Below are 27,030 nucleotides of genomic sequence, written 5' to 3'. Positions count from 1 at the left end.
CGACACGGCACCGGGGCAGCGAGGGCCTTCTTCGTACCGGCAGTGGCCTGACCAAAGTGTTGGGAATTATTCCAAAAAATATAATTTAGCCGGGATTTGTCACCGAGACCTCTAATTGCTGATCACTTCCAAGATACCGACCTCAAGAGGTTTCATTCCATTCACCGCTCATACGCCAAGGTTCTGCAGACGAGCAGCAACTCGGCCGCCCTTTGTAACTGTGAATCTGCAAGGGTGATGCATCCGGTCTTTGGAATAATTAATAACCACCGGTGTCATTTCTTCGTTCTCAATAGCATTCCGTTGTTTGATTAGTCTAGCCACGTTATTCCCTCTGTAATCTTCCACCATTGTTGCCAAGAGAGTTTCTCTATCACATCGGGTACTGCTTCCAGTTTAAATCAAATGTTTACATCTTGAGAATTAGGGAAACTGCTGTTGCAGTATTAGTTACCAATCTGCTTTCTCCACATGCAAATGGGCGGTCACTCATCACTTGCTCACTCACTCAGTCACGCGGCTGCCACTGTGCGCAACATTTCAACGTGGAACGATAAAACTGTGACGGAGATGACGGCGGCCATGCCGAGACCACGACGGCGATGATGATGATGATGACAATGATGAAGAGGATGACAGCAATGATGATGAAATTACCAAAGACGAGGAAGATTAGTATGGCGACGGAGGTGGGTGACTTCACGCCGGCGTGCAGAGGATGAGAGAGAGTAGCCTGTGCAAGGAGCGTGTAAGCAGAGCACGAGGAGAAAGCGAGGAGAGAGAGCGGGGAGAGGGAGGAGAGAGCGAGAGGGGGTAGAGAGGGGGGGGGTTATATAAAGCAAAGCATTAAAAAAAAATACGAAATGATGAACAAAGCAAAGTGCCGACTACACCGATCATCTTCTTGTTTCCACTGATCGTAAAAAAAGAGAGCCAGGAGAGAGCGGGGAGAGAGCGAGGGGAGAGCGAGGGTGAGAGCGAGGGGAGAGCGAGGAGAGCAAGGAGAGAGCGAGGGGAGAGAAAGGAGAGAGCGAGGGGAGAGCGAGGGGAGAGCGAGGGGAGAGCGAGGGGAGAGCGAGGAGAGAAAGGAGAGAGAGACGGCATCTGCAGGGCTTGGCGAGCGCTCAGATCGCTCTTCCTGTGCAAAAGAAAAAAACCCGAGGTTGTTTAAGGAAACGTGGGGGCGTGTGCGTCTCTGTTAAACATCTGGCGTACGCGGGCGCCCACTATTTTTGCGGAGCCAGTGATTTTATATTTAGTTGTACTGTACAGCGGACCGCATGGTTCAGGAACGGCGCAACCCACATGAAGGAAGCAAACTGGAATTCTGTTTTGTTTCCACGAAACCCGACTACGTTATTTAGTTGTTATAAAACAGGGGCCCCCATCATTGAGGCGTGCCGTAGGCTTTCAAGATCCAGAGCCTTTGCAACAGATGACGGTGACGGCGGCGGCGGTGATGGGATGATTACGATGGCAGATAATAATTGTGGTGTTGGCATTGCCAGTCATGAAGGCGATGATGGCAAATTATCCAGAGCAAGAAGAAGGTGGTGGGGGTGGCCCGGATAAAACAAAAAAAAATACCAAGATAATGCAAAACAAACAAAGGCTCGGCTATAAAACAATATTTTGAATTTTACCTGTCCAGAATGGGTGGTGAAGACATACATTGGCGCCTTGTGTTTTTTATTATTTAAAGGTCACGTGCGTTCCCGAGTCATGAGTGAGAAGCTAATAATTAAACCAACCTTCAGCGTAGAAAAAAATATATATTTTATATTATATAAGTAAATATTTTGCTATTATATAAATATTTATTTTTCCCCCAAGCACACTAAGTACGCAAAACCGGAGAATCTACCCGATTGGAATCGCACGTAGCAGCAGCAGCAACATCGCACCGCTAACTTTGACAATTTTGGCAGGGCCTTGAGATTCAGCGAGGATTTTTCCTGGGTAAACAAGTGTAATAATATCCAAGAGGTTTTTACGGGTTAGATCGCGTAAACATAAATGTGTCGTTAAACCCGCCACCACCTGACACAGCCAATTAGTAAGGTTTGTCACGTAAACAACACGTGCCAAACACATTCCTGCGGAGGGAGCTGGTAGGAACGTTGGGTTGCTCGGTCAATGGCCAGTGTCAACGGCGGCGTGGTGTATTCCGCAAATATGGCCGACTGTGAGGGCGGGCACAAGCCGGCGTGAGTAGGTTAAACGTTGAGTTTTATAAGGGCACCACATGGTGACCAGCCCCTCCCCACCCAGCCCCACCCCTCCCACCCAGCCCCTCTCCACCCAGCCCCTCCCCACCCTCCCCTTTCCACCCAGCCCCACCCCTCCCATTTTTGGATGCACGACGGACGGACGGACACAATAATCCCCTGTGGGCTGGTGTAACCAGGAGGTTCCTACCAGTATTAGCTACTACTCCAGCACACCGGTTGTGTGTTGGAGAGTAAACCAACTTGTTTAAGTGACAAACCTTACTAATTGGCTGTGTTGGGTGGTGGTGGGTTTAACAACATTTTTATTTACGCGATCGAACCCAAAAAGTCTCTATTATGGATAACATTGGTCGCGGAAAACCTACGTGTTAAAGTGTAATAATAACAATAAGAATACAATGTAATCATTGGGAGCCAATGTTCAAATGAAAGCTCTGGGTGGGACAGTTCAACGCGTACCAAACCCGGACTGCTCGACGGAGAAACGGTGCGTCACAACCGCCGCCACCACCACTGCCCCCCCACGCCACCCCCACATCTCCACGTCCCGCGATCGCGCGCTCTGGCCTCTGTGTTTATTTACAAATCATTCGCTGTAAATTATCAAAAAAAGGCGCCCGCCCCTGCCGCCACCCCCGCCGCCCCACCATCTGTGTTTACGGCGGTAGCAGAGTTCACTCGCAGTCACCCTCCACCTCCATTGTCGGGCAGCAGGAAGAGAGAACAACAAAAAATGAACCAAAACACACGCGGTGGGGCGGCGGGCGGTGGAGAGTGGTTGTTTGCCGCGCGCCAAGGAGGCGCAACGCTGGCGGGTTGGACGTTTCAGCATCATCATCATCGTCGTCAGCAGCAGCAGCCATGGTTTATCCACTGCTGGATGAAAGCCTCCCAGCACCGCGGGGGGCGCTGCGGTGGCGAGATGTTGACTACCTCGCCTGGTATGCAGGAGACTCATGGGTTCGATCCCGACCCTGACGCCTGCTGCTGTATATTTGGAGTGTGCATGTTCTTCCCATGGTGGTCACGTGGATTTCTCTCCAGGTCCTCTGGTTTTTCCTCTCCGCATTTAGGTATTACGCTGCTTCAAAATTTCCACGCGATAAGCCATCTTACACCGAGCTATCATTTGTGGCCGGGTCGCTTCTGAAAAAGAGCTACGTAGCTCTGCGGGGCGTCACCCGGTAAAATAAAAAAAAATACGTTTTCAGTCGACAGTTTTGAGAACCCATCTCGTGGGCGCGCCATTCTCGGCGGTGGCCGTTCACTCGGACGCGTTCTCTCCTTTAGCTGCCGTTCGGTCATCGGTCTCGCCCGTTACCCCCGTCGAGCAACGTGTCCCCTACGGGCCCAGCTACTACTTTTGTTTGCTGTCGATGTGCGTATGTACGTTACACTTCTTTCGCACCGTACGTAGCCGAACCGTGCTCGTCGGAGGTGCAATGTGTTGTTCTCTAATCTGCGTGCTCCTCGTTCTAAGCAATTCCATGCATGCATCTCTCCAAGCGACTTTGTCTACGCTTCGGTTTTGTACATTTACTTAGGTTTAATGATTTATATTAGTTACCTAGAAGCACCTTTGTGCGTTTGACGTGCAACAGGCTGCAGGCTGAGCACTGGGAAGCACACCGACCGGCTTGATGACGTGCGGTCAAACAAGCCCTACGACCGACACGGCATGGGGGAGGCCTTCTCATCCAGCAGTGGAGTGGCAAAGAGGGCCTATGAAGCACGCAAATCATTCACGCACAACACCAAAATGGAAACTCAACGAATGGAGCGGCGTAGAGTTGGAAGTGTGCACCCCCCTCCCACTCCCGCACGTTAGACCACGGGTAAAGCAAGGCCTATTCCGGAGGAGAGGACTTTGCCTGCCCCTCTCTGCGTACCGGCGATATTAGCGAAGGAGACACGCGTCGACGGCGTTTCGAACGTTCGTTGCAACGGTGATGAAGGATGCGGCCGCCGCCTACCGGAGCGCCGGAGCGTTCATTACCGACGGTGCCGAAGCGACGCCATTGAGTCTTGGGGCGAAAGCGCAGGCCGAGATCATTTGGTGACGTTATTAGAGGGGGCGGTGCGCCGAAGGAAGACCAAACATGGTCAATAGTGGAGGTGCTTTCCTGCTCAAGAAGGGGGCATCGAGGCACCGGTGCTAATCTCGCGTTCACAGGCGTGAGCCGGCGTGGCGGGGTCCTTTGGCGGAGGGAAAGACTATCCGTCCGTAGGACAAACCACCGTTGACTTTGCAACAAAGTGTTTTGCTCATTTTATCGACCGCCAGAAGGATGATGAGGCCACCCAGCCAACCTGACTGCAAGCGACTCACTCGACCATAGAGTAATCCAGCCAGTCAGTGGCTGACCTGATAATATTGAATTGTACAGCGCTGACATCAACACCCAACAACTGACAGTGGGCAAAGTGTTTGGCCGATTTGGTGGATTAGACCAAGAGAATAATTACACAAAGCCCACACACTGAGACTCGACCAAAAACTCCACGGGTTTGCGTCCACTCGGCTTATGACTCTTGATTCAAATTACGAGCACTGCTGCCTACTGGTTTGTGTAAAAAAAAAGCCCTTTCAGATAAACACCTCAAGCAAAACTTTCCCTGCAGCTTGTCATTCAAAGTCGAGCGAGTTAAAGGAAAAAAAAGTTTTCACTTGAAATGCGTTTTTTGTGCAATTGGCTGCCGCTGATTAAATCACCGTTATCGGCTCATGGCCCCGGCCGCTGCTTTAACTCTGGTCAGCGGATTTGGCCGTGCGAGCGTTTATTTTTGACTTTTCACGGTTGTTTTTTTTTTGCTCACCGAAACTTCGACGTCCGTTACCGAGCACGCACAGGGCGGCTTTATCACGACACCGCACCACGGCGATTCCTAAAAACTAAAAAAATAAATATTTTACCAGGTAAGGCCCTGCTGAGATATACAGCTCCGTTAGGATGGGTGCCTACAACGTCTGTTCTACACAGCCCAAAACGCCTGCGCGTAGACCAGGCGGTGTAAACTGCTGCAGGGCCACACTCTCAGCAGAGGGCAGTTGCACCCAAATCAATTGTTGTACTGCTCACCGTTTTACCATTGCACACCGAAGAGCGATGTCATCACAGCGGCAAGTGATATCTAAACCGGTCCTACTCCCCCCTCTCTGAACTTCAACACCCTGCACTGACAAATGTGGTGAAGTATGGTCAAATAACCCCCATCGATGCGCACAACGTGTCAAGGCCCTCACCCAGCCGTGGATTGACTGCATGTGCACTTCGGCAGTCAACAACAAGAGCATCTCACAGCAGTGCAAATGGAATTTCCCTTTCCACAATCGATCCCTTTCTGGCCAAAACACCCTGCAGGCAAAACGATGACGTGCTTGGCAACAAAACAGAATCCTGAAGAGAGAATGAAAAAATTAAACGTCACAATTAAACTGACAGTTTTAGGAATTTTCACAACGGCCATTAACCCAGCGAGCCGCAAATTACGTAGCGGAACGGAAGGGCCTTTGCCGTTCATTGTAGAGGTTTCTGGTTAATGCTGCCGGTTGTATGAACAAGATCCTGCGATGATTTTCTACGCCAAACAAGCTGTCATGGTCCAATTTTCCCAGTTTGAAGAAGTACTCAATTACAAATTACTCAGGTTGAATTAAATCGCATCGCAACATCAGCCCCTACTTGCAGACTATACCCTGTCTGGGAAGCACAGTGCCCTCCCTCACGATGGCCTTCTTGCGCTGTAAGGATGGCGTACCGTGCTAAATCGGAGGTGCGGGAAATACGGAACGTACTACATGCTGGTGCGGCGTGAAGGAGCGCGGTGAAAATTTCCCGTCGTTGGGTAGGAAAAGCAGAGGCGGTGCCCAACGCTCCCCGGGGCAGCACCTCCTCAACCCCGGGCGCCATGGGCGCAGCGGTTCCCGGAAACGTCCCGGCCGGTGGGGCCGGTGAGAGAAAAGCGGCCTGGCTTCTCAGGCCTCCCCACCCACCCTCCATCACCCCCTCCCCGCCGCCGCCGTGCGTGGCTGCACGGGGAGAGGTCGGTGGACACGGCGGAGCTGCAATTGTTTTGCCAAATAATCGGCTGCCAAGGAGGGGGGGGGGAAGCGGCTCGCATTGTGCGCGCGGGCTCACGGTGCGCACATCCGACGGGCGTGTTTCGTGGCGACGGGGCGCGCCACTCCGGCGAGCGCTCTTAGGTGGCAAAGCCCGCTGGCCGGGGGGTGGGGGGGGGGTTTGGGGGGCAGAGATTTTCTTTGTTAAGTTGCACGAAATTGTTTTAGTCTTTCTGTCACTCGACAGTCCCGGAGGGGGAAAAAAAACAAAACCTGTGCTTGGAGAACGAATCCAACATCAACAAACTGAGGAACCAGCGAGCGAGCGAGCGAGAGAGAGAAAAACGATGTGGAAAGAGCATGCTTCGCAGATGGAGGCGAGAGCCTTTTTTTGCAGGAGTCCAAGATCGGAAAAACACACGACCATTTTGTTTCAGAGTTCACGCCACTGGCCGACGAGCGCCTGTTTCGTGGCGGGTGGCGGGGGGTCATGGGAGGTCGGCGGGCTCGGAGCGCCGCCGCCACGGGTTTTGTAAATATCGCGTGCGTGAAGATTTTACTGCCCAACCCGAGCTCCCGTCCCGCGCATTCCGCATTCTGCCTCGACTTTCGCAAACACGGCCGAGGGGCAACGTTAGGGGAGCGCGCGCGCACACAGGCACTGGACTCCGGCCGACCAAACGCCATACTTCACATTTTTACGTTTCACGGTTTGCCCCCCCCCCCGATCGACGGAAGAAACCAAACAAAACAAAAAAAGCCAAATTCCCAAGCTCGACTCCTCGACTCGCAGTGGCCTCCATCACGGCGCAGCGATAAATCTCGACCACCGCATGTCGGCTGTGCGCGCGCGTGCCCTCGCTCGCCTGCGCGTACTCCCCCCCCCCACCGGTCCCTCCCAGTGTCACCGAATCCGTGTTTACAATTTCCTCGCGATCACAACCCCCCCCCCGGGCACCCCTGTGGTAACGAAAGCCTGCTGTAACAGCCGGTGAGAGGGATGGGAGGGGGGTGGGTAGACATTTTGGCCGCCGTGTTCATATTTTGCCATGGCTGCCCACGTTTTCACCACCGGGATAACGAATCTCGAAATCGCAGGCGCCACTCCGTCACCGCGCGTCCAACGATCCGACAAAAGTGTTCACACCTTGGCGACGCGCGGATTAATCATCGATCCGTAAAGCTCACGACACACGAATTTAAATTGCGTGAGAAAGGCTCGTTGCTGGATGCAATTGGTTTACGTGGCCCCTGCAGCCACTAGTGGCAGATATATTCAGTGACACTTTGAAAAAAAGCAAATCTCAACCCTGGATCGCGACATTTCATCGAATTGGCAGTGGAAGTTTGGCGAATCCTTAGGCCTATTACCGTTCGCGGGGTCTTTTTGTCAACGTTACCAACCGTCAATTTTAACCGGTGCCAGTTGCATGATTCACATCAAGTAGAATTTCCCCGACTGTCAATGAAAATGGAGAAGTGAGCAGAGCAGGACAGTGGTTGGCGCAATGCGCTGTGAACCAAGTGACCTGAGTTTGATTCCCGGATGTGGCTGTCATTGGTGAGCGGCGAGCGATGTCCCAACAGGTCCTGGCCTCGCCCTCCGTACTTCACCAAACCGCACTGACCATTGTGGTGAAATATGGTCAAACAACACCTATGACCGACACAGCTTATGGGAATTGTAAATCAGCGCTTTCCACCGAATGCCGATAACCCTACTCATACCAAAAATACATATACAAAAAACTCTTTTTTATTTTATCAGGTAAGGCCCACTGAGCTACGTAGAAGCGACCTGGCCGCAAATGAGAGCTCAACGAAGTGGCTTATCATCACGTCGAAATTTATAGCAGCCAAATACTGCAAACGCATGTTTTTCTAAGTGTGGAGGGAAAACCCGGAAGACCCAGAGCAAAATCCACGCGACCACGGGGAGAGAGAGACATGCAAACTCAAATAATACAGCAGGTGTCAGGGTCGGCATCGAACCCGCGACCTCCTGTATGCCAGGCGATGGAGTTAACATCTCGCCACCATAGCGCCTAATAACAAAACAGCCCTAGCCGGAGAGTCATCTGTATAGGCATCTATCTGGAACGCTCACTCCCTCGTTAGCCAGCCCCCCCCCCCCCCTGGACTATTGGACCCTGCTCGCTCGCTCGCTCGGTTGGTTGCTCGCTCGCGCTGGGCGTAAACAGCCGGCTGCTTCGGGTTCAACTCCGATTCCAGTGGGTGGGCAATCCGGTCCAGGTGGTCACTCGCGCAAGCGGTGTAAGCGTGGTTGGCAAGGGCCCCTCGCGTGAGCAATGAACCGCAGCCCCCTGTCCAATTCCGCCCCACCCCGCCGCTCGCCATAGCCTCCCCGTGCCTGGGCCCCACTGGTGTTGATTAATCGACCGAGGATTGCAATTGACGCCTCTTCTCTGCGGTAGATTGAATCGGACTGCAATTTCAAAATGGGGAAACCGACGAAACAACGCCCGGCGTTGACCCGGCTGATCCCCGGCAAGGTCACCAAGCACCACCTGTCACCTCCCGCCCAGCTGCGCGCACGTGGGAACAGCCAACGACGCTTTTATTTTGGAGCCCGTATTTGGTGTAATGCAATTAGTCGAGTAATAAAACCGATAACTGGTAGATTAATAGATTACTTGCATGATCGGACAGCCCAGCTCTAACGGCGTGTCGCAGCGCGACCGTATTGAAAGGTCACACTGCAGCGACACCATTGGAGCGTGCTATTGGCGGCACTGCTGACGGTGACTTCAGACTATTTGTTTCTCGCTGGAGAAGGTTTAGGCTCATGGTCACACAGCCAGGGACACGCGGCCTGGATGTGCACGGAGCCCATAGCTGCTTGTCGCTATTTATGGGACACATTATGCCCATCCAACCACAAAAAAAAACTACAAAACGCCTAACGCAATCAGGAAGATCTCACCACACGCTGCTTATAAATACCATTGTCTAGATTTGTTTAAAAATAATTGGGCGATTCTCTCCCCCCCCCCTTCCCCGAATTGACTGTCCGCCAACCATCAATCAGAACACGTCGGGGACATAGGCCTGGTGGACATTCGCGTACGGTTGTTTTGCGTCACCCAACGTTCTGCTACGGGCCTCCGTTCTTGTACACAGCAAAAATCTATCCAAAAAAAGAATAATTGGGCGAGATTGGCAACTGAATTTGTTTTTTTTAAACACCTTGTTGTTTTACACGGTGCACCAGCGCGATTCCCGCGTGGACGTTGGACACACGTGCTCCTAACCGGTCTTGGATTGAAGGCCGGGACTCACGAGGCCCAAAGCTTGACGTGGAGGCCGAAGGCCACAAAAAGCCAAGACGAGGCCAAGGCCAGAAGCCCTTTTTAGGTCAAGGCCACCGTCAAGGGCTGGCTGCCTCTCAGCCAACTCGGCAGCTTAGTTGGCTTAGAGGCAACGAAGGGAACAACACTCCTATCTCTTACACCTTCGGCAGTGCCGTTTCTCACCGTCCGCTTGACGTTTTGTTCATCTGGGCCGGTGCTCAGTAATCGCGATTTTAAATAAATACTTTTAAATTTTTGTTGTAGGGATGAGGAGGGGGTAGGGCGAGGGGTTGGCGGTCGGTGTCGCGAGCGAGCGAGCGGCGGTGGCGTTGGCGGCACACACCTGATGGTGCCCGTGGGGGACGGCATGGGGCTCGCCCAGTCCGGCGACGGGTCGGGGATGTGCAGCTTGAGCGGGGAGATGCTGGCGGCCGCCGACATCGGGTGGAGGAACTGCCGCTGGGGTGGGGGGGAGTGGGCCCCCCTCAGGTCTGCGGGGGCGACACGCAACAGCTCAGCTCAGCGCCACAACGCGAGCCCGGCTGACCGGCCGACTGGCCGGCGTCTTTCAAGCCCGGCAAGCCGTCAGCAAGCAAAGGTGAACTAAAAGTGAAGGGAGGGGGTAAAGCGCCACAGGTGGTGGATTTAGTTATGGTTCGGGCAAGTGTTAGGGTTAGAGTGCGTGGGCTGTGGTCTGGTTGGCTGGTTTGTTTGGACTAGTGTCTGGGTGGCCAATGTGCTTAGTGTCAGAGGCTAAGCCAGTGCTGTTGTACTGCCTGCTGGCTGGTCGGTTAGTTCGTAGGATTAGTGAAAAGGAAACTGCCTGACGAAGGGATAAACCCAGGGCCTCCAAAAACAAAAAAACTAAACTATAAACGAAACAAATATTTTTTTCATCAGGTAAGCTTAACAGCTCTTTTTTAGAAGCGACCTGGCCACAAATGATAGCTCAACCAAGTGGCTTATCGCGTGGAAATTTCAAGTAGCCCACTACTCTAAACACACGTTTCTAAATTTGGAGAGAAAAACCAGAGGACTTAGAGAAAGATCCACGTGACCACGTGGAGAGAGAGAGAGACACGCAAACTCCAAATACAGCAGCAGGCGTCAGGGTCGGGATCGAACCCACGACCTCCTGTACACCAGGCGAGGAAGTTAACATCTCGCCACAGCGGCGCCCCTAATCGGCTCCTACCGCTGTCGAGTGACGCCGCTGCCGCCGTCACTGCCGGCGCCGACCCCACCGGTGCTGCCACCGTCACGGCCGGTGTGGTCGAGGCGTCCGCCGAGTTCACGGTAGAGTCCGGCTGCTGGCCCCCTCCCGCCTCCAGCCTGGGCTCGGGCGAGCCACACAACGACGTGAACGTCAGCCGGATGTTGGTGCTCGGGAAACGCAAGATGCACCTGCGGTGGGGGAAGACGGTGCGGGTAGGGGGTGGACGGAGGGGGGGGGGTGGCGGGCGAGGGGGTGGGGGGCAGGTAGGGGGGGGGGCACACAAAACGGGCGTCAGGAGCGAGCGACGGGTCGCTCGGCGTCCGCACGTTTCGAATGCCACTACTCCTGCAGCTCGACGAGTCAGAGTCACGCCCCGTGGACAATTTCCACGTGGAGGCTAAAGCTGGGAAGATTCATTAATTCTAGATTTGAAGCTTTCATGACTGCAAGGATTCATATTCTTAGGTTTTTTCGGTAAAGTCACGTAGGTAAAAAATCAAGCTATCGTGCTGTGACGGTCCCACCTGAAGATGGAAGCTTGTGTTGCCTCCGAAACGTCGTGATTTTTATTTTATTTTACTTTTATTAATTTTAATTTTTTACCTACGTGACTTTACCGAAAAAAACCTAAGAATGAGATTCATTAAGTCAACCGATCGACTGAAACTTCTCAGCGACTACTTTGTTTAGTGGTCGATAATTACTTGGACCGCCGCCTCCCGAAGGCAGGGAAAAGCCCCCTTACAAGCCACGGCCAGCGAGATTTCGGCTGACGATGCCAATGACGTCACCAAGCCCCGCCCATCACCTCCAGTCCAGCGGCACGCGCGGAAACAGAAGCGACACTTTTTATTTTTCCGGAACGATATTTGCGTCGATTATTCGGGAAATTCAACGAACGATCGGTAGAGTGACGGATTACGTAAACTAATCGGGACAGCCCGGCTCTAAACCGCGGGGGTCACAATGCGATCGCTTTGAAAGGTCACAACCCGCAGTAACATCTTTGAGAGCTTGCTACGGCAGCGACGTCAGATTGACCGTCTCTCGCTGGTGAAGGTGTAGACTAGTGTCAAACAGCCGGGGCGACACGTGGCCTTGGGTGTGCATCTACAAGATAAGAGCCCCGTTTAATCGAGCTGACAGCTGCTCAAGGCTATTTCTGGGACATGCTCACATCCATCCGAGCACACACCACGGCATTTTTTTTTATTAAAGTGTCATCATAACAATAACATGAGGCCGTGCTCTAATGTCAATAAACAAGGAGGGATAAAAATCAAAATATCGAATAAATCATTAACGCGATGTCTCGTTTGAATTTTTTGTTTGTTTGTTATTTAATCAAATTAAATGTCCCGCATGTTTTACGACGGAGGCAAGGCCCTCAACGGCAGCGCCTGGGTCACCACCCCCCTCCTCCGCTCGGGTGCTCGCCTGGCAACGGCGGCAATTAAATGCGCCGAGAGCCAAATTAAAAGCGACATTGGACTCCGCGGCACATGCTGGATCGATGCGGCCCATCGGGAAAACGGGGTTACGCGCAACGCTGTATAAACACAGCGGCGGGCGCCTGCCGCGCTGTTATGGCAAGGCACGCCACTGCCCCGTGCATCTGTGTGTGTTTGCGCAAACACGTGTGTGTGTGTGCGCAAACACGTGTGTCAGTGTGCGTGCGTCAAGTGTGTGCGAGAGTGTGGGCAGTAGTGTAGCGGCTGGTGCACTGCGCTACGAACCCGGCGACCCGAGTTCGATTCCCGCTCACGGCCGACACCAGTGACGATTATCTGAACCGGTCCTGGGCCTCCCCTAGGTGGGCTCAGCCTCAAATGAGTAGCTGGTACGGTGTGTAAAAACATCGCCACTGGGGAGACAAAGGCGGCCGGGCGTGGTGTTGGCCACCCACCCCCTCGTGTGCCATGCCGGCCTTCATAGGTGCTCGCTAACAGCACTTGCCCCAACAGTCTGTTAAGGTTATACGGGGGATCTTTGCCAGTGTGTGTGTGTTAGTGAGCGTGTGACAGTGTGGGTGGTAGTGTAGCGGTTATGACGCTGCACGACAACCGCGGCGACCCGAGTTCGATTCCTGCTTGACGGCCAACACCAGTGATGAATATTGTAACTGGTCCTGGGCCTCACCGAGGTCGACTCAGCCTCAAATATTTCCTGGCGCAATGTGTAAATATCACCACGAGGCGGCTGGGCGTGGTGCTGGCCACCCACACCCCAGAGGTCGCAAACGGGTTTTGATTCCTTACCCGTACCCGGCCGCACCAGGGTCGCAAACGGGTACCCGTACCCGGCCGGGTACGGGTAGCCGGGTATCGGGTAGGGTACGGGTATCGGGTACCCGGTTGCGACCTCTGCCACACCCTCGTGTGTCGTGCCGGACTTCATTAGGTGCTCACTAAAAGCAATTGCCGCCCCAAACAAGTCTGTTAAGGCTACACGGGGATGTTTGTCTTGTACTGTGGTGCATTGTGTGCACATAACACACAACAACCACCAAGCTAACTGGAAAAAGCAAGACGTGAGAGTCAGTCTGTGCGTGCGAGTGTGTTTGTGCGCGCAAGTCTGTTTTTGGCCAGATAGAGGGGAGCTAAACGGGCATGACACGGGCGGTATGGGGCCGTCCATAAATGACGTCACGCGATTTTGAACGATTTTTGACCCCCCCCCCCTTCGTCACACGGCGTCACAAAAAGTCTGACCCCCCCCCTCAAATATGACGTCACAAAGTTCTGCCCCCCCCCCCCAAAAAAAAATAAAACATGCTTCAAATCGCTTTTAACTATTGTCATTGTAGTGCGTATTTAATGTGGCGCTGCACTCTGATGTTGTAGGAGAAAATATTTATTAAAAAGTCTATTTAATTAAGTAGAACGTGTTGTCTATATTTATTCAAAGTTGCGCATTTTTATGTGACGTCTCATTTCTCAACCCCCCCCCCCCCATCGTCACACATCGTCACAAATGTCTGACCCCCCCCCCCCCCAGGTGCGTGACGTCATTTCTGGACGGCCCCTATGGGAAGATGTGGAGTTGAGTGGACTTGCGCCGAAGACTGGTATCAGCGGTGTCAAGATCGACCTCTATGGAGGAGGCTCATGAAGAAAGCTACTGGTCAGTTAGAGGCAGTTGCCCTCGAACAACAATGGAGGGGAAAGGAGCAACGCTCAGAACAACGAGCAGAGCTAAAATGCGGTAAAAGTTGGCACAATAGGGTGCAACGCTGGTGCCAATTATCTCAGTCAGTCAACCCATGGCACCTGGGTCTGTCCCGCGACCTCCAGTCTGCGAGCCTTCGACACTTCACGTGGCCTCAAAGTGCACCTGGCCTGGCACAGGCGCCGTGGTGACGTCACCGCCACTTAGTGGCGAATGGCGGGTGTTGGGGTGTGGGCGCACGCGCGCGTGCCCGGGAGCATGTACCGTGTGTACACCACAAGCCACACACTTCATAATGCCAACTGTTATGCAACAAAATGAAAAAAAAAACATTGTGAGCACACATCCTGCATGGAACGCCACCTTGATTACACAAACGCACTTGGGGCAACGCCAATTCGGAACAGACCGGTGGGGCCGCAATGCCGCTTACGCAAAGAAAGACGACCAACAGCGGGTTCTTTGATAACAATCATTCTCGTAGAATAATTCACGACTTGGCGCTTCGTTCACCCAACGATAGTCGAAGGCCTCCGCACGCAGCACTGGTCAGAACGGGTTGGTGAAGACGAGGTGCCATAGATGTACAGTGCTGTACAACAACACATTTTATTTATGCATTGTCGCACCTGCCACCCATCACCCAGGCCCCCCCCACAACCTGTTTGTGCATTGCGCTAACCCATCCGAGCACCATCCAGGCTCAACCCCTGCTTAGCGTCCGAGACACGACGGGGGGGTCCCGGAAATCACTCGCCAGCGATGCGAGCCGTGGTCGGGAATCAAACTCACAACACGGCATCCCACATCTATGCACCGACTCACAACACAGCACCCGCATCTATCCGTGGACTCACAACACAGGACCCGCATCTATGCAAGGACTCACAACACACTGGTAGAGATCAAGGTGAACTCAAGCCCAGATCAAGTTAAATAACAGCATTTGCGGCTCAGGGCTTGATGAGAAAAATTGCTTGAAAATCAACAGCACTGGCTCAAAAATATTTTTAAAATCGTGACGTTTAAGTGGTTCATTGCAGTTACCGCGTCCCTCAGTTGAAAAAGTGGGCAAGTTTCTTAAATCCCCCTCCTCCTCACCACCTCTGTCCACCCAGCAATACGAATGGGAACGCTGCAGATGGTCGATCGGCAGGTCGCGTGCGGTGGGGTAAAGTGTGGGTCCTCTCACTTCTTCCGAGACGGCTGCTTAGCGAGTAAGAGGAGACCAAAAATGTCATGACAGGAGCTCCGCGCGCGCGGGGGGGGGGGAGAGCTCTCTACACAAGGAAGCGCTTCTTTCCCCGCAGTGTGGCGTGAATAAGAACGTTATCATGGCTGCACCTTCACCTTATTCGAATTATGTTTGATCGTCAGTGCATCTCACACACACGCTCGCCATCCTCTTACAGGACTTCCGAAAAGGGGTGGAGGTAGGTCAAAATGGGGATTATGCAATTAGGTTGTCGGAGTAGGGGCCGGCACAGCTGGTGCATCTGCCAGTCATCTCGGTCAGTCAACCCATGGCGCCTGGGTCTGTCCCGTAACTTCCTGTCGGGCGAGCCTTCGACGCTTCACGCGTCCTCAAAGTGCACCTGGCCTGGCACAGGCGCCGTGGTGATGTCACCGCCACTTGGTGGCGAATGGTGGGAATTAGTATTGGTATCCAATTAAAAACATACACGCAAAAAAAATCAGAGACATCCAATTGACAATCAAGAAAATGAAATGGGCTTGGGCAGGCTGATGGCGCATGGACAAGACTAGCGATTGAATGGCAGCCAATGCATGGAACACATCCGAGATGCCAACCACCGTGCAGATGGAGCGACAAGATGAGTTCCCGTCCAGGAGTGAGACGGATGGCAGCTTCGGACAATATCCCCAACCTGTATTTTATCTCGATTCTATTCGGTTCCTCAAGAAGCTCCCAGCACGTGCAGCGAAACGTCGGAGGGCTGTACAATCGCTCCGTCTAAATTAAATCCCCGTTCCATCGCGCTCCGTCCGGGATCAAATACCCGTTCCATCGCGCTCTGTTACGGGATTAAATCCCTGTCCATCACGCTCCATCCTGGATTAAATCCCCGTGCCTTCGCGCTCCGTCCGGGATTAAATCCCCGTTCCATCGCGCTCCGTAATGGGATTAAATCCCCGTTCCATCGCGCTCCGTCCGGGATCAAATCCCCGTTCCATCGCGCTCCGTCCGGGATCAAATACCCGTTCCATCGCGCTCTGTTACGGGATTAAATCCCTGTCCATCACGCTCCATCCTGGATTAAATCCCCGTGCCTTCGCGCTCCGTCCGGGATTAAATCCCCGTTCCATCGCGCTCCGTAATGGGATTAAATCCCCGTTCCATCGCGCTCCATCCGGGATTAAATCCCCGTGCCAGAGCTCCGTCCGGGATTAAATCCCCGTTCAATCGCACCGCTCGCCGTACGCGCCTCCGTGGGGCCCTTCGTGCCCTTTCAGGGGCCACCCATTTGCCCTTCATCTGCCTGGACGCCGCCCTTGAACACGTAAACAGGAAGCGAGCATGAAAGCGGCAAAATATTTGCCGGTCTCGTAAAGCACGTTTTTTCCCCCTCTCTCTTCTGCTGTTGCTGTTGCGTTTTATGGAGGCTTTTTCTGGTGCTGCCACCCTCCAGCCACCAAACTCTCTCACCCCTACACCCAGCCCACCCCCCCCATTTATAAAGAGTGGAAAAACAAACAGTTGTGTGAACACAGAGTAGGCCTGTCTCCAGAGAAACTGTATACATTCTTTGATTTGGAAAAAATGAATAAATGCAAGAACAACAACTTGCACGTGTCGGTCTGATGACGGCTTCCCTGTTGCTGTGTTATCACTCGACGACCGGGTGGATGTTCAGGATATTGCGCTGTACCGACTGACTGTAAGCCCTATGCCCCTGAACCAAAGCGTTTGCGGTACGTCTCCTTGCATTCTCACCCAGTTCTTAGTCTCCCCTTGCAAGGAAACACATTCCTCTTCTTGGTTCTTTCGGTAAAGTCACGTAGAATGGAAATAATAAAATAATAAAAATCCATTCTACGTGACTTTACCGAAAGAACCAAGAAGATGAATCCCTGCAGTCACGAAAGCTTTAAATCGAAATGAAACACATTCCGTCGGCAGTCTTGACCATCCTCCTGCAGTTGCCTTTCGACTCGATACAAATCCTAACTCATCATTCAAACTACTGAGATAAATAAGTGGGGGGGGGGGGTTGGGGCAGGATGCGACGTGACTATTCGGGAAGACGGCCGATGGTCAAGGTTACAGACGGAGTGGCTGCCAAGGAATGGAACCTGCCCGAGAGGACGTCAACCGGGGAGACGGAGCGTATCAATGTTGCATCACTGCATGACAGGATCATGGGACATGGAGGAGGCGCGGGGAGGCCTTCATCCAGCAGTGGCTTGAGAACATGGCTGATGACGATGTGGATGACAAATCCCAAAGTGGAAATTGTATTGTGCTGTTGGCCTCACGTCACGTAGCGATGAATCATTTCGGCTCTCTCAGAGAAGTGCAACCCTTGGCTTTAGAATCTGGTTCAAAGGAACTGGATATCACAGGGCTACCTCCGAGATCCCTTCAAGTGATCTCTGGTCCACTGACAGCAGGGGGCAACAATATTCAACCTGCTCTGCTCATGACAGCAATGTTCATCGCACGGCAGTCGAAGCGATATTTACATTTTTTCGGGGGCTGCCATTTGGCCACATTCAATACAGAACCAAATTCAACGTGGTGGCGAGGATGATTTTTTTCCCCTTCGGTGAGCAATCATCGACCGGCATCTCAACAACTACTACACTTGAGAACCGGGTTTAAGTCGCAGTGCCGGCTCCGACCTCTGACCTCTGAGCCACCGGCCACCTCCTGACCCAGGCGTGGGCAACCTGCGGCTCGGCTTCAGAGCCGCACGCAGCTCTTTACGGGCGGCTTCGTGCCGTAACGCCTGCGTGCATTCACACGCATCGCGGCTCTTGAAGCACGGAGTTTTGTACCGGATTCGAACAAAAAAAATGGCTTCATCTTCTTGGTTCTTTCGGTAAAGTCACGTAGAATGGAAATAATAAAATAATAAAAATAAAACATAATCAAATAATATATTATAATAAAATATTTTATTTTCATTATTTTATTATTTCCATTCTACGTGACTTTACCGAAAGAACCAAGAAGATGAATCCCTGCAGTCACGAAAGCTTTAAATCGAAAAAAAAAATGGCTCTTCTCGTTAATTCGGTTGCCGACACCTGTACTAACCCGTGTTGAATCTCATCGACCATTATCCCTGCCAGGTGATGCGCCACGCTCAAGCCGGCGTCATCGCGCGCGATGCACCCACCGATGTTGTGCAGGCCAACGCAACGGGGCCGCGTGTCGGCAGGCGACAGAGCCGGGAGGGATTCACGGTCGCCGACTGCGCACGAGGACCGAGCGAATCGTAACCGGCCGCTGACAAACACGACGGGTCATTGAATACGGCTGCGGAGAGCTCGGCGGGGCTGCTGCTCCAATTATAGCAACAACCGTGTTATCAACTCTACGGCAACAGCCGATTAATTTAGCCGCCCCCACTACCGCCCCCCCCCCCCCAGAAATCGCGATGATGCAAGGTGTCCACTAGCACGCGAGGGCGGAGTGACGGAGGACGAACAAGCGCTAACACGCACGCCCCCATGCACGCACAAAGGTGCACAGACACCACACGCGTTTGGAAGATGGCCACATGTCTTCAGCGGTTAAACTGCCCCGTCGCCTTAGGCACAGCAATACTAAAGTTGGCACTCGTGCAGTTTTAGAAGTGGATGTTAAAATGACATATTGCTTTCCGTCAGCGGCTGCACATCTATTTATTTATTGCCACCGTCGTGAGTAGCTAAGCAAAAAATTGTGCTTTCCCGTGATTAAATAACAACAGCAGATTTGAACGCGGAGCGAGCGGCCGCTGAGCGCGCGTGCTTTCTGTGAACGACTGCGGCGGAAGGAAAAACGATTGATGCGAGAATTCCTCCTGGAAGCGCCTCTTGTGGCGGGCGAGGGTGGCAGGGGTCACCGTTGGGGTCAAGGGTGGCTGGGGTCATGGACTTGGTCAAGGGCAGCTGGGGTCATTGTCAAAGTCAAGGGTGGCAGCAGCAGTCACTGTCGGGGTCAAGGGTGGCTGGGGTCATGGACATGGTCAAGGGCAGCTGGGTGCCGCTGCAGAGACGGTGCCCGGAACGAATTAAAAACTGAGCGAATGTCAGCGATGACACAAACGAGATGAAAAAAAAGTTAAATAAGACTCTCGAAACGAATCGCGATGCCGAATCATGACAAATTGTCAAGTTATGCAGGTTGGGGGGGGGGGCAGGAGGCCGTGTGGTGAATCATGACCGCCCACTAAATACGTCTCCGCTAACACTGTGCCCCGTGCCCCCCCCCCCACCTGTCCTTCTCCCTCAATCCTCACCGTCATCTCTACTCCTCGCGTGACCCCCCACCGTTCACGGCGTTCAGAGACGGCGTCACTCTCGACGCATCCTCGATAAATCCGTAAATCCGCATAATCGCATCGCATTGTCTGGCGGAGGGAGAAAATTGAGGTGTACATCTGGATTTTGAAGCGCTTTCCTATTGGCAAAAGTATTTGATGCGGCAATAACGTGAGCTCTCAAGTCGCACAACGAGATGAGAGACAGGGCACATAACACGTGATGTCACCTGACACCAAACGTAATGACGTCATGGCAAAGGGAGGCCAGCCACGTGGCATGTGACATAATCGTCGTGCCCCAAACGGCTTATTTTCTTCGCGCTGATTTTCCGAATTACACATGTTCTCGGAAACAATTGGGTCAATTTGGCTCCAATGGCAACACCGAAATGTCGTTCATAAAGAATCATATTTAGACTGACGGACAGAGCTGATGCATTAACGCTTTCAATCCTCGCTGTAAGCAGTCAAGTCCGCCAAGGGCGCCACTACCTCAAGACCGCGGGGTGGATGAACCATATTGTACGGGACATCCCTCCCCTCCCCCCACCACCATCCCTCGGCTCCCTCACCGGACGGCCACGCCACGGATGTAAGTATGTTAAACTTCTCTCGCACCGTACGTAGCCGACCGTGCTAATAATCTGGAGGTGCCACATGTCCCTCCGCCCGTCCGAATTTCCAAACGTCGACCCAGACCGATTCGGGGTGCCCGGTGCGAGCGCTTGAGCATCCGGGAGCAACGTCCAAGTCAATTCCCCTACTTGTCGCAGCGGCGGCGGCGGCTATATTTAGAGCAGGACACTTTGAATGGTGCCAAATAGGGTAACGTATGCTTGGCTCCCAAAACACTCGATAACCGAACGACGCAACTCCTGTTTCGCAGAGTTTTCCGTCAACTTCGAGGCTGCGATCGTGTCAGCTGTGAGTAGAGTTGTTGCTGCCCGGACTTGTACGGTGAGCAGCAGCAGCAGCAGGGCCGTTGATGAAAAATCAATTGCAGCGGCGTTCTTGTTTACGGTCGCAGAGAAGAGAGGAAGTCCTCCAAATTTCAGCTGACTGGCTTTCTTTGGGAGTTATTGTGGTTTACACAGAGTGCTGAATATCGCGAAATGTTGAAAGACACGGGGAGGGCAGCGGTGCAGCAGGGCAGTGCGCTCTGCACTACCAACTCATTTACCCGAGTTTGATTCCGGGCAAAGGTTAATGTCAGCAACCAGTGACATCCCGCTGTGCCCGTTTACCGACTCACGCAAACCAGAGTGAAGTATGGACGAACAACCGGCATGACCGACACGGCGTGGGAGGCATTCACCCAATAATAATGTAATAATGTATTATTATTGATTAGAATAAAAGAGATGTATGCCTTTGACTCATGTCATCCTTTTGAAATTCATATTTTGTTGGCAGACAAATTCATACTGCGGGTGAATCTACCATTAATGAATCCGCGCCATTCCCTTCAGAGTGGACGCTAAAGGTCCCGTGACTCCATTCGCAAGAGGAGGCCCTGCTGGACATCTGTGAAAAAGAGCTTTATAGTTCCTCGGATTCCTCCACGTTAAATAAATATTCTGATTCCGTGCGCCAGAGTCCCACGCTAGCCGCCACAACCTCTTCCTTGACATCGCCGAAAAAGTTTTCCTTCTGTTTACGCGTTTGCAGACCCGAGCGTCCAATTTAAAATTCATCACGCGGTGAGTCACTTCTGGAGTCAGCCAGTGACCTCCATCGACCGACCCAATCGCCGAGGGAGCTTCGGGGACTGTGGCGTGCGATTGGTCAGTTTGGTCCGTTCGCTACTGCTTGATGCGTTGCGATGGGGCTGCCGGAAAGCGAAGAATAGGGGGGGTGGTGTTGTCAAGTCAAGTTGGCTGACAGAGAGAGAGGGAGGCCACCACAGGTAATGTTTGACAGGCACGGCAGTGTTTTTTTTTGTGTGCGTTGGCGGTAAATGATTACAAGAAATTAATAGTGTGAAGGATAACGGAACGAGAGGGGTTGAGGTGAAGAGTTTCAATCGAGGGGGCTTATTAGTCATAACATTGGCTTTGCGTTGTCGTGTAAACATCGGCGGGCTAATCACTCGGTAGCTGTGATAACAACGCCCAAGAGGAAAACAACACGAACAACAGTGGCAACATCACAGTGGCGACGTGGTACCCCGTTAAAGTCCCGCTGTGTGGCACTTTGCGTCAGCGGTGTAAAGTAAACAAGCCCCGTCCAGTCCAATCCTTCCTCGTTTGCAATTGAATTAAGCTAATTGCTGCCAGTCTATGTAGTGATGACGATTGCTGCTGCTGCTGCTGAAGATTATGAAGGCGTAATATGGATGCTGCTGATGCAGATGATTATGTTGATGAACGGGTGCTGCTGCTGCTGCCGATGGCTTGTGGACAACCTCACTTAGTGTAACACTTTGTCTCCGGATGACACAATGTCCCAATTTATAACGCCAGTCAAAGTCCACGCAGCCGGCTCCTTCAAGGTAGAACCAGGTGAGAAGCCATTGAGAACACACACGCACCTTTTTCTGCACGCCGCACCTGTGCTCACAAGCAACTGGTGGCTTGAGTCAAACAACACACAAGCAACACACGGGGGGGGGGGGGGGGGGCTTTCTCCGAAGCAGGGTTGCATGTTAAAGTCCAGCGCCCGAAAGGCGAGTGTGTGGATAAAGCAATGTGAATCAGCGGACACCACACACATTTCCAATATCTGTTCCTCCACGTAAAAAAAAAGTCGCAGAATGGTGCTTTTAAAAAAAAAACATCCCATCAGCCACACGGCCTTCTGGGAGTGCATCGTCTCAGCAGCATTGGCTCTGCAGCGGTGTCGACGTTCAGTGCCTCGTCAGCAGTCAGGCTTACTTGATGCGTCACGACGAAAATCAGATTATTTTGTGAATAAATAGATCGCCATACATGCACGCATGTTGAACTTCTTTCGCATAGATAGTAGGCCAACCGTGATATAATCGGAGGTGCAACAAACTAATGACAATAATAAGAAATAAAGTTTTTTCTATTTAAATGTAAAAGTGCATAGCTGCAGTGGCTTTCCAATATCAGAAGAGCGTTCCAGACGGCCGTGGAACCGCATACTGAACGCATGCGGTGCAGTGACCGTCTTACGTGATGTGTCACGAGACGAAATGAACGAAACGATCGCTTTAAGGGTTTGTCAGCTGTAGTTCTGTGTAACAGATCCAGTCCACAGGTTTCGTTCTCCATCATGGACTAGGTAGCTTCCTGCCCTGCGGGAGTTTCCGAATGGATTCTTCTCCAGCCACAAGCCGAGCCTGATGTCTCTACCCCTCAATTCTTTACTCTGATGAGAGGGGGGGGGGGGCGCTTGCCCAAACCGTTGGCCACGTATCGATAGTTCAATGCCCATGCGTAATTTGTATTGAGGGACTGTTGATGTTGTTGTCTTGCTGTGGTCTGGGACTGTTGTTGTTGTTGTCGTAGTGTGGTCTGGGACTGTTGTTGTTGTCATGGTGTGGTCTGGGACTGTTGTTGTTGTTGTCTTGGTGTGATCTGGGACTGTTGTTGTTGTTCTCTTGCTGTGGTCTGGGACTGTTGTTGTTGTTGTCTTGCTGTGGTCTGGGACTGTTGTTGTTGTCTTGGTGTGGTCTGGGACTGTTGTTGTTGTCTTGGTGTGGTCTAGGACTGTTGTTATTGTTGTGCTGCCTTGCCCAAGTTTGCATTTAGCGTTGACACATCGACCGGAATGTATGCACTTCCCCAACTTGTACTTGTAAATGTGATGTATTCATTGTTAGCGACTGGCTCTCACCTTTTTGTCTGCTTTGCGCTCGATTCGTGTTTTTGCATTGTTTGTTGTTGTGACTCGCTAACCCTCCCCCGCTGCCTCGACCAGACAACTGTGGGGGGGGGGGGGGGGGATGCAAAGAGCTTCATAGCTCATCGGATTCCTCCTGCAGTCCAAATAAAAAGATATCCGATTCTGATCTCGTTCATTACGAGCAGCCAGGTTCAATCCACTGCTTGACAAAGGCCTCCCCCCCCCCCCCCATACCGCGTCGGCGGTTCGTTTGACCATACTTCACCACGCCGGTCGTCGAGGGCTGCCGAAGAGCCACTCGGCGTGTTTTTTGTGTTTTGCGCAGCCTCTAATGATGACGAAGGTCACGAGTTTCTGTTTGTTTGTACCGGGCCGGTGCAGCTGCGAAACCCCGCCTGCCGTGAACTTGTAAGACCCCGGGGTGTGAGGAGGAGGAGAAGGGGGGGTGTTTTCATGCTGCCGAGTGTGCGAGCGTGTACGAGCATGTGTGTGTGTACGAGCATGTGTGTGCGTGCGTGTGGGAGCATGTGTGTGTGCGTGTGGGAGCATGTGTGTGTGTGTGCGAGCATGTGTGTGTGTGCGTGTGTGTACGAGCATGTGTGTGTGTGTGCGAGCATGTGTGTGTGTGTGCGAGCATGTGTGTGTGCGCGTGTGTGTACGAGCATGTGTGTGTGTGTGCGAGCATGTGTGTGTGCGCGTGTGTGTACGAGCATGTGTGTGTGTGTGCGAGCATGTGTGTGTGTGCGTGTGTGTACGAGCATGTGTGTGTGTGTGCGAGCATGTGTGTGTGTGCGTGTGTGTACGAGCATGTGTGTGTGTGTGCGAGCATGTGTGTGTGTGTGTGCGAGCATGTGTGTGTGCGCGTGTGTGTGTGTGCGTACGAGCATGTGTGTGTGTATGCGTGTGTACGAGTGTGTGTGTGCGTGTGTGTGTACGCGTGTGTGTGTGCGTACGAGCATGTGTGTGTGTACGAGCATGTGTGTGTGTGCGTGTGTGTACGAGCATGTGCGTGTGTACGAGTGCGTGTGTGTGCGTGTGTACGAGCATGTATGTGTGTACTAGCGTGTGTGTGTGTACGAGCGTGTGTGTGTGTACGAGTGCGTGTGTGTACGAGCATGTATGTGTGTGTGTGCACGCGCGTTGTGGGGAGCGGTGGCGCAACGGCGAGCGAGCGACGCTCCGAATTCGGCGACCCGAGTTCGATTCCCATTCACGGGCCCCACCACCAACACACCGAGGGACGATTGTATTATCTGAACCGGTCCTGGGCCTCCCCTAGGTCGACTCAGCCTCAAATTAGTTCCTGGTGCGCGTTTGTCCTCCGAAGCGTTTTAAAAGTGGCAATCGTGAAGTGACGTTCCGTGACCCCCCCCCCCCGCAACGACGAGATGACGTCACGCGCCATGATGTCATCCAACAGAGGCAGGCGCATGGTCTGTGACGTCATTGCCTTGCTCGGCAGGGATTATCCCCTTTAAGCCTTAATCCTGGTTTTTAAATCACGATGTTTATGGGAAATCCTTTGATTAATTTTGTCAGTTTTCACTGGGTTCTATCCTTGACGGCAACGCGACTTTAGATTGTAGTTGGGTTCACGTTGGATCATCGCTACCATGACCCCCCCCCCACCCACACCTTAGGAGCCATCCATAAACGACGTCACGCGATTTTGGATGATTTTTGACCCCCCCCCTCCCCCCCCTCGTCACACGGCGTCACGAAAAGTCAGCAACCCCCCCTCAAATATGACGTCACAAAGCTCTGCCCCCCCCCCCTAAAACCATATTAAAATGTTCAAATAAAACATGCTTCAAATCGCTTTAAACCATTGTCACTGTAGAGTGTATTTAATGTGGCGCTGCACTCTGATGTAGGAGAAAATATTTATTTAAAAAGTCTATTTAATTAAGTAGAACGTGTTGTCTATATTTATTTAAAGTTGCGCATTTTGATGTGACGTCACATTTCTCACCCCCCCCCCACTCGTCACACATCGTCACAAATGTCTGACCACCCCTCCCCCCCCTAGGTGCGTGACGTCATTTATGGACTGCCCCTTACAGACGACGCACAGACGGGCAGACAAGACGGATGCATCCACGCGTTGAGCCTCAGTTGCAAAGTGTTAACAACAAAAAAGCGTGAACCACAAGGCGACTTGTATTGCAGTCTGCGTAGCTTGCCAACACGCTGGGGTCGACGGATCGTGTAAGGATGGGCGGAAGCTACAGTGTTTGGGGCGGGAGGCGGGCGAGTCGGTGGTTGCCGTGTGAGAGGCACAAAGACCCCCCCCCGTATAGCCTGAACAAAGTGTTGGAACAAGTGCTGTTTGCGAGCACCTATGAAGGCCGGCACGGCATACGAGGTGGTGGGTGTGGCCAGCATCACGCCCGACCGCCTTTCTCTCTCGAGTGGCGATGTTTACACACCGCACCAGGTACTCATTTGAGGCCGAGTCGACCTATGGTAGGCCCAGTTCAGACAATCGTCACTGGCATTGCCCATGAGCGGGAATTGAACCCGGGTGACCAGGTTCGTAGCGCAGCGTGCTAACAGCTCCACTACCATTCCCCACGACTGTAGCAGATTAGACGATCCATCCCCCTCCCCTAACCTTTGCTCCGAAACAAATGGAACGAAGTGTTGTTGTCTTAATAATCCAGAGAATACGCTACTTACAATTACAGCTTCGAGGAAAAATTGAACTCAGGGATCTTCTGCGTTGGGTCTTTCACAACGTTTTCGGCGACATGGGAGAATGGGGGGGGGGGCGGTTTTAGGGCTACATGGCTGTTGGCTAGGTAGTAGCAACTTCAGCAACCCGCAACTCGCTCTCTTCACGCGCACAAAGGTGGCCGGGCGTGGTGCTGGCCACCCACCCCATCGTGTGCCGTGCCGGCCTTCATAGGCGCTCGCTAACAGCACTTGCCCCAAAAGTCTGTCGAGGCTATAACGGGGGATCGTTGTCTTGTGTAGGGGGGCACGGTAAATGGCGGTGCCACGTGACTGGCACCTCCTCCACAAATAGTTTCTGAAAATCACTCCCCTTGGCAGCATCGATGTCTGCTGCCACCAAGGAGGTGGGTGGGTGGGGGGGTCTGTGTGGATGGGGTCCTCTGTTATGTCCCCTAACCCCGCACCACCTCCGGGTTGGGGTTAAGAACAGTGTTAGTGCTGCCGGTGTAAGGGTCCATGAAATAAATACGTGCGTCGAGGTGGGTTTAATGTTCACAGCCGGGCTTGCAATCAGGATTCATGTGAAAGGTCGGGGGAGTGATAGGGTAGGGTTATGATATCAGTGTTAGCAGTGGGGCTAGTGATAGGGTAAGGTTAGGATAATCTCAGTGTTAGCAGTGGGGGTAATGATTGGGTAGGGTTAGGATAAGCTGAGTGTTAGCAGCAGGGCTAGCAATAGAACTTTGTTAAGATAATCTCAGCGTTAGCAGTGGGGATAATGATTGGGTAGGGTTAGGATAAGCTCAGTTTTAGCAGGAGCGACAGTGATAGTGTAGTGCAAGGATAATCTCAGTGTTAGCAGTGGGGCTAGTGATAGGGTATCGTGTTAGATATTGAGTTGGTTTCACAAAAAAAGCAAACAAACAATTAAAGGGCATGTTGGGGGGAGGGTGTCTAACGGATTTAGCAACCACAGTGGGGTTGTCTAAATCTGTTTGTCCCCTTTGTGCCCATTCAGCAGATGCAATCGCCAAGGGGGGGGCATGGGGGGGGGGGGAATTTC

At 52.6% G+C, this 27,030-nt stretch overlaps 1 protein-coding gene across 1 annotated transcript in view; it reads right to left on the bottom strand.

The window, feature by feature from the left end:
- Positions 1–27,030, bottom strand: part of LOC144726408 (uncharacterized) — a 65,456-nt gene that overhangs the window by 20,375 nt on the left and 18,051 nt on the right. The window contains exons 2-3 of the mRNA XM_078605094.1: positions 10,798–11,006; positions 9,946–10,093 (exon numbers count right to left, since the gene is read on the bottom strand). Coding sequence (XP_078461220.1) covers positions 9,946–10,093; positions 10,798–11,006 — 357 coding nt within the window. The remainder of the gene's footprint in view (positions 1–9,945; positions 10,094–10,797; positions 11,007–27,030) is intronic.

Source organism: Lampetra planeri, chromosome 23, assembly GCF_965212315.1.
Source record: "Lampetra planeri chromosome 23, kcLamPlan1.2.h2, whole genome shotgun sequence".
Taxonomy (NCBI): Eukaryota; Metazoa; Chordata; class Hyperoartia; order Petromyzontiformes; family Petromyzontidae; genus Lampetra; species Lampetra planeri.
The sequence above is the reverse complement of the archived record's forward strand: the minus strand, read 5'-3'. Positions and strand labels throughout refer to the sequence as shown.